At 32.9% G+C, this 18,609-nt stretch overlaps 1 protein-coding gene across 1 annotated transcript in view; it reads left to right on the forward strand.

Annotated features, from left to right (window-relative positions):
• The window catches only part of Faf1 (Fas associated factor 1), a 335,197-nt gene that overhangs the window by 115,573 nt on the left and 201,015 nt on the right, over positions 1–18,609 (forward strand). Inside the window, exon 7 of the mRNA XM_059254707.1 lies at positions 178–283. Coding sequence (XP_059110690.1) covers positions 178–283 — 106 coding nt within the window. The remainder of the gene's footprint in view (positions 1–177; positions 284–18,609) is intronic.

Below are 18,609 nucleotides of genomic sequence, written 5' to 3' on the forward strand. Positions count from 1 at the left end.
TCCCCTTGGTTGTTCTCAGCATGCTGTCTTGCCTTTAGGAGCTGAGAAGATGATAACATTGGGCCCGGACATGCCTATGTGGAAGTTAGGGTACTCCTGGGGTTTTTGCAGCTAGCTGTGAAGCAAGCTAGAACTTGTTCATCTCTGAGTTCCTTGTTTTTCTTTCAACCCTTTCAGTGCCCTGCAGGAATCATTAAATCAAAACTTCATGCTGATCATCACCCACCGAGAAGTCCAGCGGGAGTACAACCTGAACTTCTCAGGAAGCAGTACCGTTCAAGAGGTGAGTTATGTCTCACAGCTAAGGAATAAAGGTAGCTCATTATAGCTAATGTTGACCCTGTTAGAGAGGGCTTATCTGTTCTGGTAGAAACTCTCTTTATGTTTCATTATTAGGTTTTTAATTTTAATTAACTGGAATATCAATGATTACTGTAGATGTTACACTAAATGACTTGACCTAGAAATAACAAATGTTGTAAGTGGGAACTCTTGGTAATTCTTAAAACACTCTGCTTAAAACTCTGCCTAAGAACAATTCATTATTATAAAAATATTTCATGGTTTTATAGCAATTATTCAAAATATTAATTTGGACATTGTTGACAGCATTTAGTGTGGAGTGTGTTTCTGTTTTATTGGAAAGGTCACTCAAATGTGTCATGCATTTGTATCATATACTTGTGGTTTAAACAGGAGTTTGAAGAGGCCTCTCAAGCAGCTCGATCCTAGCTTTGGGCAGTGTTCATAAGATGTGGAAACTGTCATTTAGCTCAGACTACCTGGAAAGAGTCTGTTAGTACTGTCTATATTTTCTTCACTCTGGCGAAAGAGGGCCACCGTTTCAAAAGAGAGAGAGAGAGAGAGAGAGAGAGAGAGAGAGAGAGAGAGAGAGAGAGAGAGGAAAAAAGGTACCTATGAGAGAAAGGCACCTTCTGGATATGTCTTTGGTCCCACCCATCTAAAGGCCAATGATTTCTCTTCTTAGGGGAGTGAGAAACGTTGGAGGCTTTGACAGGACTTAAAATAGTGACTATTTCATATTAACCTTCATAATTTATAAAACTTACTTCACTTGTTTTTTTAACTACTGATTTTTTAAATTAAATTTTTAAAATTTATTTTACATACCAGCCACAGTTTCCCCTCCCTTTTCTCCTCCCATTCCCTCCTCTTCCTATCTCCTTTCTACCCCCAAATCTTACTACTGAATTTTGAAAGACTAGATCATGCTAAATCTTGGATTGCCACATAGACATTTAAGACCATATTGTTTAAAATAATTAATAATTTATCTTGAAAGAATAAGTCATTTTTTAGAATTATACAAAAATGTTTTGATAATGACTAGACTGCTAAGTTTCCTTTTTGACAAGTTTGATCAATGAATTTTATCTTTTGAATTTGTCACAAAGAACTCCTTTTCCTGTTTATTTTCTCCATTAATTACTTGAACAGCTATGATATAACTAAGCATTAATATTCAGCCTTTTCTCTGACTTCTAAATCTATCCATTTATTTTATTTATTTGAATTTTCTGCAATTTCATGCTTGTGTTGCCATTTCATTTTTAGCCTTTATAATGGGCATTCTAAGCACTAAATTTAAAATTTTAATTTCATTTTTTATCTAAAACTGAAATATAGTTCTATGTCAGAGTTATTATAGGATCTTTGATAATAAAATTTAAATTACATATGTGAACATTTTATTAAACAAGAAAATATAGCTTCACAACAACTCCAGTTAAGTAATAAAGCAAGATAAGAGGTAAATTTCACTATTGACTTATGTTTTTATTTGAAGAGGAACATAATGCATGATGGATAAATATAGGAATCCCTTTGATACTGAATGAAATTTTTAATGGCTAAAATGTTGTGTGCAGTTTCTTTCATTCCCAAACCCCCTTTGCATTGCTCCTTTAACTAACTTGAGTGTGTTTCCACTTTCTCCCACAAGAGGGCAGAAAGTTCTATTAAGTGGATAGTCTAAAAATGCCACTCAGTGTTTTCAAATTAGCTTCTCTTATATTAACAAAAAGGAGCATAATGGCCAAGTTATTGTTTGATTTACAGATAATTGGCATATTGCAGCGAGGAGACTTAATTTCACCCTTTTAAATTAAACAGGGAGATTTAAAAAGACATAAAATATTCATTAATGTTCGGTGATTATAAAGTAGTGGCATATATTTATTTTGCCTTTATTACTGTTTCGATGGGAAAATACTGCAAATATTTCCGAAATCGAGTTGGCCATACTGACAAGTTGAAATGTTTAAGCAGTGTTAATGCAATCTGCTCACACCTGATATCCTATGCAGAATGATTCAAAATGACTACATCAATTATTAAAAGAAAATTTAAGATTCTGTAAATGTGCCATTGCGTGCCACAGTTGGCTGAAACTGTTCTCTGGTATATTATTTAGATTATCTTTTGATAGTGTCAAGGACTTGAAAACATTGAAATCCTTTTCTTACCATGTTTTAAATCTCTTAAAAAAATGTTCCAGAAACATTTTTAATGACAAATATTCTTATGTATTCCTGGGTAATAGTTTTTCTTCCTTTTCTTTTTTTAATTTTAAAAATGAATATAAAATAATATTTTGAAACACTGATTATTAAGAAAAAATGTTGGTTCTAATGAAAATTGCTTTTTTGTGAGTAGATAATTCTACACGGGCTGCTTTATTTTGTGTAACTTTGAGCAAGGCTGTGGAGCAACTGGCTTTTTCCTGGTCCTATGGGATCCTGTGCTGAGGCTGGTTTCAGGAAGGAATGTGCTCCTGTGGATGCCTTGCAACCCCCAGTGCCTTATTTCTTGCTAAGCTACTATAAATCAGTTTAATTGCACTGAGAGAAGTACAGTCTTGAAAAAAATTCGTAGTTCTGGGTTAATACTAGTATTTTTGTTTTTAATGTGAAAGGTTATTGATGTTATATATCCTAAATTTTAAATTAATCTCTGTTACCAGTTTCAGGGATCTTCTTTGAATAGTAAGCCAAAAAATAAATCATGATCACTGTAATTAATAGAGTTTAACAGAATAGATTAAAAGCATCGGATCGTTTTTCCAATAGAGTAAATTATTTATATTTTCCAGCTAAAAATATTCTTAATGTTTTAAAAATTCTTTGAATTTTTAAAAGAAAGCTTTTACAGTATTTTTACTCAGAAAACTATTAAATGATTGAGACTGAAATGGGTACCCATTGTAACTATTAATTGAACAGAGTACATTTTTGAAAATACTGATTTAAGAGAATAATGTTAAGATGCAGTTAGAATTTCAAATAAATTAAATAACACGTGGTTATGCAAGTTGGTGGTGAAAACTGACAGTTGTACAAGTGTTTACTCATCCTGTCTCTCAGCCGGTGCTTCACAGTATGAAGCACCTTTTTCCTTTGGATCCCAGGTGAGGGGTTTGGTTTTAATTTCATTTTTGTTTTAAGATCTTTTCAAATGTTTCCATTTACATATTCTACATGAGGACGTAGCAGTAACATCTAAAGATGGTTAAAAAGGAAATAATTGTAAGTAGTTATAAGAAGTAAAATCCTTATTTTTTCATAACATAATACCTCATAAAATTATCAATATTCTAATAACATTTGACAGCCCCAACTTTCTATCAATTTGCACCCTAAATTGGATACTTATCACACTTCAAAGTACTGAAATTTCTTCAAAATTTAAACAGGCCTATCTTATTTTAATCAGTTTTTCTACTCTTGAGAATTCCCAGTTTTAAACAATTAATTGTAAAGATTCTAGTAATTTAAAATCTGTGGTTTCAAATGCACTTGGGGTGGGCTAACACAAGGGGAGAGAAAGACTGATTTGCCTCTGCAGATCCGAAGCCCAGGTGTGGAAAAGGATATAAAGTCCCTGAAATCAAGCCAACTTTTTCTTGGAAACTGATTCTTTGTTGTCTGCCTTATTTTTGCAAAAGCTTCTGTTAGGTAAATATCTACTTTTTTGTAGGTGTCACACAAACTTAAGAAACATACACCTGACCCGAAATAACAAAGATAAGAAATCTAAGTCTCTTTAGTGCAGAATCATGGAGTATGACTTATCTATTACAGTGAGAAGTGTGATGAATAGCTATTGGAATTATTTAAATCCTCTTCGTAGTTTCACTTTACCCCAGAATTCTCACTATTCTTATTAATGTTGATTTAGTTCTTAATGGGAATGAAAGGGGAAAATTGACAGCCTACAAAGCCATATCTTACAGGGAGCAAGTAGCACATTTCACTACTAGCACCATGTTATACAAACTAATGATTAAGTGGGAAGCCAATTGAGGTAGAATTGTTATTAAGAAGTAATTTAAGTAAATCATACCAATTCTTAAAAATAATTGTGAAATCAGGATGTTAATTTTGATTCTGAGAATGTAAACCGTATGCTATTTGTGTGTGTGTGTTTGGTCTGTTCTACTTGGTGCTTCCTCATCTTGACTCGTGTGTGCTTTGGGTTGTTATTTAAGGCTGGTGGCTAGTGCTGTTTGGAAATTTGTAGTTCTTCACAAATTATATTAGTGAGCACTTTTCTAGTAGTAAATAGATTATAACTTCTTAACTGTTGTGACCTTTCTTTGAATGTTTTGAGGTATTAGGTGCCTTTTTGGGGGGTTTGTTTGTTTTCCAATATGGGGTAGGGGGCTCGTGGCAAAGAATTGAAGAAACAGTGAGGTAGCTGAGAATGTTCATATGCAAGAGGGTAAATTAAGTTGTGTGCTTACTTAATTAAAAAGTTTAAGTGGTTTGTTTTTACTTCAAGATAAGTGGCATATATTAGCTCAGTTAGAATGAGCAGTTTTAATTAGCATATATCATTTAAAAAAAACTTAAAAATAATGACATCTTATTAAGAATGAAAGATACAATTTTTAACAACCAGGCAATTAATTCAAGCCATTATTCAACTTTCAAGAAAAGGAGAATATGGTGTACATGTATTTCTTGGTTTCAGGCTGTATTTTAAAACAGATTTCTTTAATCATACTACTTCAAATGAACAAATAAATGGTGATTATCTTATTGAGATTTTCTGTGTTTCTGTTGTGTCCCTTAGGAGATAAATTTAAGAAATGCTTATGGTGTAGCTATTTAGAAATGGTATTTTTCTTTATCTAGAAATATTTTAGAATAATTTGAAAATGATTTAAAAACAAAAGTGTTTTCATCTGTATCTCAAACGAAAATGTAATTTTGTTAAAACTTAAGGGCAATGCTTTAGCCCTTTGTTACTTAAAATATTTTTATCCTAACATCTTAGTCTAGCATATTCATAATTTATGCTTTGTGTGTTGATAGTTTTGAAATTTCTGAGTTGAGAGATTACATTCAGTTATCAGAAACTAATAAACATAAGACATTTTTTATATGCAAGAAAAGGCAGAGAGTAAATAATTGCACTGGTGACCAATACTGTAATAATCCTGTTTTACAATATGCACTTGACAGGTTGTAATAGTGCTAATTGAAGAGACTAATTCACACTTGCTTCATTCTATTCAAAGGCAAAATCAGCAGCTTGTTTTGCTTTTGACCAGATGGTCCTCATGAACACCTACTGTGCACTTTAAGTGCTTTACTAGAATTACAAAGGCTGGGGGCTGCGTTCGACTCCAAATGATTTGAGAAGGGGGGGACTTCTGTGCTCAATGGATTTGGTGCAAGTAAATTAATTCTAGTGGACCCATTACACACAGAGCCCCCTTTTCAAAGCTCTGAGCCTCCTCGCCTGCTCTGTAGCAATGAGAAAGAGAAAGAGAAAGGCAGATTACTGCAAACAGAAATAAAAAAAAGGGTATGAAAGGGAGAAAAGAGGCCTTGAAGCCTTTCATATCATTTGAGTTTTTCAAGTGCGTTATTTTTGGGGAGGGTGGATGTATGAAAAGCCAATTGGAGTTTTTTTTGTTTTAAAGTGCGCTATTTAAGCACCATGAATATAAGCGCAAGAGCAACAGTTGACTGAGTTTACTGTGGTGAAGCTTTGTGTCCGAGGATGAATCAAATTCATTATATTCAACTCTTTGTGTTTTAACATGAATGGAGGGTTAGTTTCACAAGACTGTGTCTGTTTAGGATAATTATAATTTAATATTTTCCTTTCATAAAGTTATCACTGTAGATGTCTAAAATTTTAATCAAAGCAGATTTTGTACATTGACTTTGAAGCACCTTGACAGTTTAAAATTCAAAGGAAAGCTTTTTTAGTTTTCAAAAGAAAAGAAAGGCTCATTCTAATGGCATTGAAGCAGAGATTATTATAACTAATTAGAAGTCACACATCTGTTAGCTTTTGGTTTGTGATTTATTTATGTATTTGTGAGTAAAACATATACTTTTAAAATACATTGTCATTATAGTGAACCAGAATGATAAAATGTACTTAAAAAGGAACTATTAACTATTTTTATAAATTTTACAGTTGCATAAAATATTTAATGAAATAAAGGTGTATTGAGTATGACTCAATATCTTACACTTAATAACCTTAAGCTGAATTGTATTTTCAGACAAAATACATTCACAATTTTGTTAGTATATTTCTGGCTATTAAATAATCATTATGAAATATTAACAAATGTAGTTTGTTCAAATTTATAGTTATTCCTTAACTTTAAAGGTGTTTATGGATAATACTGTAATTTGGAATGCTACCACTGTAAATGTTTTCTTATGACAAAGTATGTAGGTAATATACAAATGATCACATTTATCCTTTATTTTTGCTTTTTATAAGATAGCCTCATAAACACCTTTAACCTTAAACATGTCAGTTGTTTTCTCATAGTATATTTTTAGTGGCATAGATTATCTTTGTTAACTCCATATTACTGACATTCTTATTTAAATCCTTTCTAATTATAGCTATTAACAAAGACAACAGAAATCATACCACGAGTATAATTGTAAATGTCCTATAGTCTTTTTAAGTTTGTAATGCTTTCGTAATGCTGGAATGTGCATTTGAATAGACATAATATACTGGTAAGTATGCCTTTATGTCTGTGTTTTAATTATATACTTAGAAAATAAAACATAAAAAAAAACTAACCACAGAAAATTGTTATTTCTTTTCAGAACCACAAAAATTGTTATTTCTTAGACTTTCAATTGAAGAGGGTAGCATACTCTCTTTGGTACTTAAAATAAACTTTGTTACTGTGGTTATTACTTTGGGATTTTGTATAGAAATTATATTTGGAGGATGAAGAAAAATAAAAGGTAATTTCTCCAAATCTTCAACCAACAAACATATAGTGAAATTTGTAAGCAATAAGGTGTTAATAAATTCGTATCCTTGGGAAGAAAATATTTCAAGAAAAAAATGGATTAAGAAAAAAAAGAACAAAATTAAAATAAATAAATGTGAAGTTACTGAACTTTTGCCTTTTTTTATTGTAGATAGAGTAAAGAACTGGTGTTAGAATTAGAGCCTCACTTAGAAGTGGTTTGATCACGACTATATATGTAGTCATTTGCTTAGGTGGGGCCAGTTCTTGGCTGACCAGAGACAGTGGTCAGATGGATGGATGTCTAAATAAATGAATAATTGAATGAATGAATGAATAAATAAATAAATAAATTTAGTATTCAGTTGTTACCCTTAGAGTGTCACATACATGATTACCCAGGGTTGGGAAAGCCTGCACATATAGAGGTTCATCATGGACCTCTATAGCATCATATTACTCATAATGTGAAATCTTTTAACATTTAAATATCCTCCAGCCATGTAGTAAGTAATAAAAACAAAGAACCAAATAAACAACCAAGAATTAAAGGGTGGATAAATGAACATAAAATGTTAATAAACACAAGTGGACTAAGACTAGGTATATTAAGGTAAGTTCTACTTGTAGAAAAATCACTTCCACATTTATCAGTGTAAGCCAAAAATTATTTCAACACAACCTCCTAAAACACCAAGCTATGATATTTTTCTTTCATCTGATATGACTCAGTGCTATGTAGTCAAAGAATTATTCTTTTCAAACTATCAGTCTGATGAATATACTTTGAGAAAAATTCTGTTACTTAGTTTGGCGTTTTATTACCCTCAATATACCCCTCCTCCCTTTTTTAAAAAGAAAAAAAAAAAAGACTAGAAGCTCACAGCAAACAATGTATAAATGACAAAATGTATTCCTTGCTTTGTGGTCATTGCGTGACCAGACAGTAGAGCACTGGATTGCTCTGAGGTTTTACAGCTGCAAGGCAAAAGCATCTGTTCATTGCAAAGCCGTCATTGTTTAATTTTGACACTGACTTTTCCATGCATCTTGTACCAAGCACTGGATTAGATGCCACTAAGATGAAATTTGTTTTAAGTTGCTCCTAAAGTGCAGCTGTCCCTGTATGTGGCCTTGTAGCTTAACCAAAATAGACAGACGTAAGATCAATCAGAATCTTTGTACAAGGTCACTTGACCAGGCTAAGAGAAGCTCAGAGGAAGAATGGGAATGCTCTTATTTATTGTGAATAACTGTAAAACTACTTTCCAGGCCCATTTAGTGTGTATAGAAGTATACACACTATAATATATAATAAAGGGCAAGACAACCTTTATTAAATATTGAACTTTTAAAAGTGGATTATAATGGTTGAGTCTTTGAGTACCCTGTATACATTAGCTATTCTCCCACAGTAATTTGCAGGAGAAAGGGTTCAGTTTATTGGTCTCTTAAGTAGTAATTGACTGAAAATAAAATTCATTCTAAAATCACTCAGCTAAATTCTTGAAAAGAGGACATTTTTATAGAATGATAATTTTTCTTTAATGTTTCAAGTGAATGAAAAATGAAAGAGCACTTCACTTCCCAAGTTTCCTGGGATTGTGTGAATTTCTACCCAGCTGGTCCAAATTGATTGATACAGGGCCAAATATTTGTCTGCCTACATTTCAAAGTCTATAATTTGCTAATGAATTGTGGTAATAATCTTTCATCATACATGAAAGATTTAGCCAAACAATTTGCTAAGTATGTATTTTGATCATAAGATTTTTGGACGTACACCAAGCTTTACATCTATTTTACAGCTAATGCATGGGGGTAGAGGGAGGGCAATTGGAAAAATAATACTGAACATGGACATTGATGGGAAGGGATGAAGGAGACAAGAAAAGAAGGTACCTTGGAAAAGAATAATTCAGAGAAAGTCCTGTGAATGACAGAGAAAAACAGATTATATTTGCACCAACACTACAGAATTGAATTTTAAAAGATGCCAACATGCATTTAACCTGCAGTGTTCAAAAATGTTGTATCCAATGTATATTAAGATAAGATATTCTCATGCTGTTTTGGCTATAGCTATTCCACTCCTTGATTATGAATAATTTCCAAGAAACTTGTTGTTAAAAAGGTCAAATGTCCACAGATATTGAGTCATGGAAGGCATAACACTTAAATCCAAGGAGTTGTAAGGGCAAATTATTGTTTTAAAACGTGATTTGACCAACTCTAGAAGAAGCTTCTGAAATGACTGCAGGCATTCAGAGAATTTATTTTCCTCTAGAACAAACATTGTGCAGAGGACAACTAGACTCAGCTTTCTGGGAGGATAATGTGGCATTAAGTAACTTCTGCTCGAAGTAAATTTGATAGATGAGCATAAAATGTACTGTAGAAGAAGTTCAGGATTGCTTTATGAAGTGGGAAGGCAAGAAGTTATTGAGCATAAGTCTCTTCCATGCATAAAATTTCCCTTTCATTGTTAGCAGTCAATGGGGCCATGACTTCTTCCTATTTCACTGATTCAATCAAAAGTGATTTCCTAGTGTCTATGGGGACAATATTAAATAAATAATAATATATTTCCCTTGCCAGCCATTTGTTTGTTTCTCAAAACTTCAAACAATAGTAGGTAGTTTTAAAAAATAAAATGAGAAACAAGCAAATAAATAGAACACCTTGTTTTGTAGAAAGAAAGTATCTATCTTCAAAGAAAGGGAAGATGGACTTTTATTTTTATAGATTTAAACAAAAAGTACCAGGAATTTTCATATACCTGCTAGGCCTCTTGAATATGTGGTTATCATACCTTCACAGCATTAAAGTGTATTCATTTATATAATTACCTTTCTATTTTTGTTATAGGTCAGTAAATCTAAGGTGGCACTACTAGACAATCTTGAAATATTTAGAGAAGTTAGAGATATGCTTCTTATTCCAGTTTTAGTTTTGATGTGTTGAAACTTTTTTGACACCCTTTTTTGACAATTAACTCTTTATTAATTTAATGTCATAATTCTTATAGGCATATTGATACCAGATTGTTACTATAGTAAATGTTAATAAGTTTTTGATTGGAGAGCCTTACTTATTTCTTCCTTGTATTATAGAAAAATTTCATAATAACCATGGAGGAAAAGTAGCATGAGAATCACACTTAAATGAATATAGTTAATTATGTGATAGTGTAAGGCCTCTGAATTTTTATGAAAACTCAATTTCCAAAGTAAGTTGCTGGAGTTATAGAAGATATTAAATGCAAGCTTTGTTATTGATATTGACAATAGTGTTTTAGATATTATTATCTAAAGCACTTAAAGTTACATGCCTGTGCTTATGTGTTGAAAATGTACCTTGAAAAAGATATGTTTTACTATGTCACATAATTATCATCATCATATAATTTAAATATCGGCTTATTTTATTTTGAATTAAGTCTTGTTTCCCTTTATCCGTCACATTGTAAAAAGAGAATTTTAATTAAGTACATTTTATTTTCTTGCTCATCCAGTTATCTAATAGTACACATGTACATACACGTGAGTCACTTTAAAATGTAAAGTAGCAGGAATATGGTAAAATATCATAAGAATCCTGTTTCATGCTAATGTAAATTTTAAATGAGACTTTTATATGAAATGGAACAAAATGTAAAGTGTATTTGCCAAACGAATGTAGTTCATAAGTTAGCATGCATACATGGCATAACTCAAAGCAAATGTTGGATTCACAGTAGTTGTCTTTGTTTGTGATACATATCCTTTATTGCCCAAATATAATGTAGAGTTCTAAGAACTGATTTTGGAGTTGTGATACTTGCTTTTTCGTTTTCCTTTTTAGTGACTTCACTTATTATTTGTTCTCTGAAGGGACAAATTGATTTGTTGAAATTCCCCAAAGTAATTTGAAACCATTATTGTGAGCCAGGTAGTTATTCAGTCTGAGTGGTTAATTCTGTGTTATTCAGGTTAGATGTCTCTTTTCTGAGTGTTCTCTTTGTGAATATATATCAGATATGCTTCATCCATTTGCAGTTATTTCGTTATTTGCTTATTTCCCTTATTTGACTGTATGCATCTGAAACTAGGAAAAATGCAAGTTGTTTCTCTCTTAATGTCAGGGCCTCACAGTGAAATGGTCATAAAATAGGTGAGCTTAAAGAATAACTAAATTAGGAAAGAAAGATCTGTTAAGCAATGAGATTATTTTTCCTGAAGCATTTGTAAAAGTAATTATGCAAGTATTTATGAATACTTAGGCTTTTTGAATATTAATGTTGAAATAAGCATACTTTTAAAACATTTAAAGTTTAATTTTGATTAGTATAGGTTTTATTGTGATGTTTTCATGTGCAGATATCATTATACTTTGTACTCATTGGCTACCCCCTTGGACACTCCAATTCTTCCTCCTCTCACTAGTCTTCCTCCTCTTCTCCAATAGTTACCCGTCCATCTTCGTGGCACATGTATTCTCTTAACCTCTTGTTTCTCCCGCCTCCTATGGACCACTTCCTCACCTTTCATAGTCCCCTTTCTACTTTCATGTTCTACACATGCACACTTTCATACATTCTCACAGATACACATATATGTATACTTAAATATATATTTAAATCTGTATTCCTTATATAAGAGAAACATGCAATAATTGCCTTTCTGAGTCTGGCTCATATCAATTAACATAATAATCTCCAGTTCCTTCTATTTTTTTCTTTAGATATCATTTCATTCTACTTTACAGCTGAAAAGATTAAAAAAAAATTAAGATATTATTTATATATACCACATTCTCTTTATTCATTCATTTTGTCCATATGTTGATGGACATCTAGGCTAGTATCATAGCTTATGAATAGTGCAACAGTAAATGTGGATATTCAAGTATTTCTGTGGTATGCTGACTTAGAATCCTTCTGTTATATGCCCAGGAATGTGTCTAGATCAATTTGGTTATTCTGGTTTTGCTTTTTCAAGGAGCCTCCATATGGACTTCTATAGTGACTGCATAAGTTTACATTCCCACAAGCACTATGATCTGTGGAACTAGATTACTGTTCCTCATGGCACTAAAAGGTTACATAATAGCCATCTATCCTTGAGTGGCCTGGCTTTCATTTTCCATGTTTGGAGGTTTTCATATGTAAAATGGTAGCAACTTTTGCTACCAAAAATAGGTTTCTAAACTTTAACACATGTGTACAGCTTTTCTGCTTCATTGAACTTTGTATAAAGTCTCAGCATTTTCGTCTTTTGTTTTCTACTTTTCCCTCTCATCATCCTTGGTAAATTTTTTTTTTTTTTAATATGGACCCATTAATGCTCACACATTGTAAGCTTGGTCACCAGTGTGATCAAGTAAGAGGTGGCATTATAGAACTTTTAGCATGCCGAGAGAGGCTAATGTAAGGTGATTAAGATATTATGTTTGCTGCACTTAGAAGGAATTGGCATAGTTCTTGCAAGGTGAGAGAGGATATGGAGAGAAGCACTAATCCATGGGCTGTTGCTGTATGTAAATAGGTTACTATATCACCATGCTTGATTTAATCCTTGAGTTGTTATTTAAGGGATCCAGTGTTTAAATAGAATCTAAATCAGTGGTTTTTTTTTCTCCTCAAATAACAAATAATATTATTTTTATATTAAAATGGACTTTTGGCTTTTTATATTCATATACCAAATCCACCAAGACATTACAACTGATTTTACCTATGTAAAAAGTCTGGCCGGGCAGTGGTGGCACACGCCTTTAATCCCAGCACTCAGGAGTCAGAGCCAGGTGGATCTCTGTGAGTTCGAGGCCAGCCTGGGCTACCAAGTGAGTTCCAGGAAATGGCGCAAAGCTACACAGAGAAACCCTGTCTCAAAAAAACCAAAAAAACCAAAAAAAAAAAAAAAAAAAAAGTCTGTAATATATAGGATTTTATGAAATTGATATTTGAACTTGTACTAAGTTCAAATTCTATGTGTGAATGAAGACTGTGGTTTCAGCATCAGGACTGGTGTATAGATCACAAGAATTAGTTTAAAAAGCTCCGAAACGTAACCTTACATTTATGGTCAATTATTTTCATCCAATATAATTTAATGATCTTTTCCATATATGATATTAAGGTATAGGATGTCTATATGCAGAATTGACTTAAAACAACCTTTCATCCCTTATAGAAAAATTAACTTAAATTTGATCAAATCAGGGGATTGTACTATAAAATTCTCTTTTCTATGTGTTTGTGTATGTATGTCTATGCACACAAGTAGAGACTGGAAGTCAACATTACATGTCTTTCTCAACCATCTCTACCTTATTTTTTTGAGAAAGGGTCTAGCAGTAAAATTGCTCCCTTAGCTGGACACACACACACACACACACACACACACACACACACACACACACAGTTTCTTTAATTTTTACTAATCTTAGCAAAATTTGTTCTTTTGATAATTTTTATCCATTTCAGTGGCATCAAGCAGTCACATTGAGTTTAACCTTCACTCACAGCCATCTCAGAACTGTGTCTTCCTGAAGTGAAACTCCATCCCCATTAAAAACTAAATCCTCATTACTTTCTTCCCACAACCCCTAGCAAACCAGCCTTCTCCTTTCTTTTTCTAAGAATTTGATACTATATATAGCTCATGTAACAAGGGCTTCTGTTTTTGTTTTGTTTTGTTTGTTTGTTTGTTTGTTTGTTTGTTTGGCTTATTTCACTTAGCTTAGGGTCATTTATTTTGTGTTAGAATCTATTCCTTTTTGAGGCTGAAAACATCTTGTTGTTATGTAAATATAATGTTTATTTATCCATTGATGGAAAATCAGGTTGATTCTGCCTTTTGGCTGTTGCTGCAGACATGATGCACACACATATCTGAGAACCCATTTCCAAGTTTTGGGAGAATATATAAAAAGTAGAATTGCTAGATCGGGAAATTCTGTGTTTTAAGTTTTTAAAGAACTATTTCTTAATAACAATGGTTGTCTGTACTGTTTTGTATTATCACTGGCAATGAATAAATATTTCATTTTTTCCAATTCCAGTATGGGTTTTCTGTGTTTTAAAAAATAATAGCTATGTCTGGAGAGATGATTTAATGATTAGAAGCACCAGATGCTCCTGCAGAGGACTCAAATTTGATTCTCATTCACATGAGAATGGCAGCTCACAACCACCTGTAACTTTAGTTCCAGGGGATCTGCTGCCCTTTCTGGCCTACACAGGTACCAGGCACATGTGGTGTACATGCAAACATGAAGGCAAACTCATACACATAAAAAATCTTTGCAGTTAACCATCCTTCTGGACATAAAGTGGTATTTCATTGTGATTTTCGTTTTCATTTTTCTAATGGCTTATAATTGGAAGAACATTGTTTGATATGTTTGTTACCTATTTTGGAGGAATATCCATTTAAGTACTTTTCCTGTTTAGATGAGGGAATTCTTTCTGGAGTGAGGAAAATGATCTTGAATTAGTGATGCTTAATGAGAACTTTTTGAGTGTACTAAAAATAGCTGAATTGTTTATTTAAATGTAGAAAGGGAATATGGAATTATAGCAAGGGTTTACAAGAGAGCTACACTAACAAAATGTAAATTGTCCCAAAAAGGAAGATTATAACAAACACTAAAATGGTGACATGCAGATAAAGGATAAGATCACCAGTTTCTGTTTGGTAAGAGTTTAAAGTAAAGACAGTCTGTTTTTCCTTTCTGTTGAAGTAAATCAGGAAAATTCTTTACTTTAAAATTATTAAGCATTACAAAGTTTTTTGAAACCACATTTCATAAGCATTTGGGCTAAATATATGAAAGGTTACATTTTTACTTGATCTTTATTTTAGGGCATCTGTTGCACTAGGGAATTAGCATTTCAAGAAAATTGGCGTCAACTTTTGTGTATAACAGGTATTATCGCGAGAGACTTTGCATCACCATAGAGTTTCTGTGACTGATCTTGCATTGTGCTTCCATCAATAGTTTCGTCATATTGTAGTAGATACATATTTGATGATAGAGTGAACACTTTGTATGAAGAATAAAGATATTGATTAATCTGCTTAAAAAAAATTTTTTTTATGGCTGCAATGGTGTATACCTGTAGTCCTAGTACCTGGAGGGGAAGTGAGGCAGGAGGATCATTTGAGCTTGAGAGTTCAATCAAGGTCAAATCAGGCAATGTAGGAAGGCCTTATATTCCAAAAAGCAAGCCAACAACTGCTTTATTCCTTTGCTGTCTGAACTCTCTGCAGTGACTGAACATCCAAACCTAGTATATATTTTGAAATGGCTGGTAGTCCAAGATTATAGCTTCTTTGTGCTGCATAGTCTTTTTAGGTCTATTTTGAAATCAAGGTTACTAAGCACGTTTCCAAAACATAGTATAGATGACATTTTGTCTATGTTCGCCTTGTTGAGCTGCTTCTGCTCTGGTTTTGCTAAGCTTTGGTATTTCTTGCTTATTTGACTAACCCACCTTTCAATATCTACGTTGAGATTTAGTGTGAACCTCCTCAAATTAGTTGAAAGATTTCCCTTCACATTAAAAGAGGTAACTGATTAATTTTCCCTAGTCAGAAATAGTATCAATACAAATAAAGTGTAGTGTCTTGGGTCTTTGAAATATTATTGTGAAATTACTGTATTAAGACAACCTGTATTGCTATTCTAGCAAGAGTCCTATCACTTGTATCAACACCATTTATGTACAATGTGTTTTATTTTTTAAGTTATTTGTGTGTGTTTGATGTTTATGATGTTTACATGTGCATATATTCACGTTTGGACACACAAATGTGTAGAGGTAAGAAGAGGACAGACTCAATGCTCCACTCTGTTTGAGAGTCTCTTGTTTGTTCACTGCTGCATTTGCCAGGCTACCTGTCCCAAGAGCTTCTGGGAATTCTGTCTCTGCTGCTTGTCTTGCCCTGGGGTTTTTGGGATTATAGCCATGGTCTGAGTAGTCCAGACTCAAGTCCTCATACCTACACAAGTACATTATCTGCTGATCCATCTTCCCAGCCCCTAACATTCATTTTAAATGCAACTTTGAATCATTGCAAATTTTGATTTTTTTCCTAAGATATCCTCTGTAGCCGTAATGTTTATGCATGCGTGTGTTTTTTAATAAACTGTTTTCTGATAATGCTATGTGATTTTTTTTGTCATCAAAATTGGAAATAATTTGTAATTTCTTTTAAACTTTGATAAAGATAAGTGTGTTCAAATCTTTTTTGTTTTTGTTTTTTTTCCTTTGAGACAGGCTTTCTCTGTATAACAGATCCCTGACTGTCCTGGAACTCAGAGATCCACCTGCCTCTGCCTCATGAGTGCTGGGATTAATTGTGTGGGCCACCGTGCCTGGTTCCATGTTCAAATTTTAACACCTAAGTGTTAAATACTACAAATAGCAACTTATTCTGAAATCATGTTTTGTAGTCTATACACAATTGCTTGGAGTATCTGAAATCCCTGTCCAAAACGTTATTGTACTAGTATGTAGTCAATGTGTAGTTAATCTATTTTCATAGGCAGGGAGTTAAATAAACTAATCAATGAGCAATGTATTTTTTAAGTTTCTTGTCTGTTCTCGTTTTAGTCATTAGATTAAATATTTTGTTGGAATGATCTAAGACAGAAAATATTTGACACATGCCTTTCCCTTGGCTTTATGAAAGAACAAAAGCATCCAGACAGTTCTAATTAGGTGCAAGTGCACTCTTTTTCTGAAGATGTATCTTTAGTAATCAGCTACTGGATTCTTCTCTGAAATAAACTTTATTCTAAGCATAGTGGTTTGTTCTGTATAATGAATGTATGGTCAGCTTGCAACTGAAGAAGCAGTTTCCTGTTACCATATATAATCACTTCCTTCCTTCCTTCCTTCCTTCCTTCCTTCCTTCCTTCCTTCCTTCCTTCCTTCCTTCCTTCCTTCCTTCGGTTTTTAGAGACAGGGTTTCTCTGTGTAGTCCTGGCTGTCCTGAAACTTGCTTTGTAGACCAGGCTGGCCTTGAACTCACAGCCTCCACCTCCTGAATGCTGGGATTAAAGGTGCGCGGCACCATGCCTGGCATATAATTACTTTCTATTGACCACACACTAGTAGATTTCACCTAACTAAGGAAAAAGTCCACCAGAGACACTTTTATACTGATCTAACTTTCTTGGAAATGAGTTGAAACCTTCAGGATTCTGATCTACTGCATTGAGTAGTTGTTTGGACATCTTACTTTTGATATTAAAGTTCTTAGACTCCGATAGATTTTCCTGTGTTCTAAGTAATATGATAGAAAACTATGAAGTTCTGCTTGGAATCATCTTATTAACTATACTTTCTCTAAGTAATGCATGGTGGAGAACAAAATGTTAAAGAAATATTTGTGATAAAGATGCCATTGGCTCTCTAACAGTTTTTAAAAAACATTTTATCAGTCTTTTATCAGTCTGTTAGGCTCTATCAGAACGAAATTTTTATTTTCAAATTGGAAAAGGTTATTTTACTATTTTAATTCCCTTATTCAGAATCATGGGAAAAGCTAATAGTCTCAAAAACTTGCTGTGTATACTGTAAAAGCCATTCTTTTATTACTTAGATTTTTTTCCCCCCTCAAGGCAAGCTATTACTTACCTGGATGCAGAGATATACTGTCCAAGCTCTTGAACTTTATTCCTGTTTGGTTGTTCTCCAGCAATGGACTATAAGGCATGCATTTTTGGTCGTGTTACTAATTGTATTAACTGTTAGGATCTGTGGTTCACATTCTACCAAAGTAAATTCATAGATGAGTTTTTTAGTATTTGCATTCACAATGTTAGTGACATTGCAAATACATAAAAAAATATATAGAAATTGCCTCTTTTCTCATTTTACATTTGTGACTGTGTGTTTACATTTTAGCTATACTGTGTTATGCTTTTATAATCATCCATAAAATATTTGAGTAGTACTGAATTGAAATACAATAAAAATAAAGAGAATTTATTGAAAATTATTTTCTTCAACCATATATGTCATATAAGTAATAAATCTTTAATGATAATAGACTAAGTTGCAATATTGGGGATGTAGAATGAAGTGGTGAATGCATTTCAGGTACTGGAATATGTAGAGAGAATTCTTTGCTACTTGATTGTTATTTTCAAGAACAAATTGTGACCCAGTTCTTAAAAACACAGTATTCTACTGTGGCTTTAATGCAGTTGTGAATCCAGTACTTAAAGCCAGTTTACTCATCTGTGGCTTTAATGCAGAATTATAAATATAAAATTCTCCTATTTGAATTTAGAGACTTGAGTCTTGCTCTGTGGCTCACCACCAAAGAATTGTTTGTACCGTTTGGAAA

Source organism: Peromyscus eremicus, chromosome 2 (assembly GCF_949786415.1).
Source record: "Peromyscus eremicus chromosome 2, PerEre_H2_v1, whole genome shotgun sequence".
Classification (NCBI taxonomy): domain Eukaryota; kingdom Metazoa; phylum Chordata; class Mammalia; order Rodentia; family Cricetidae; genus Peromyscus; species Peromyscus eremicus.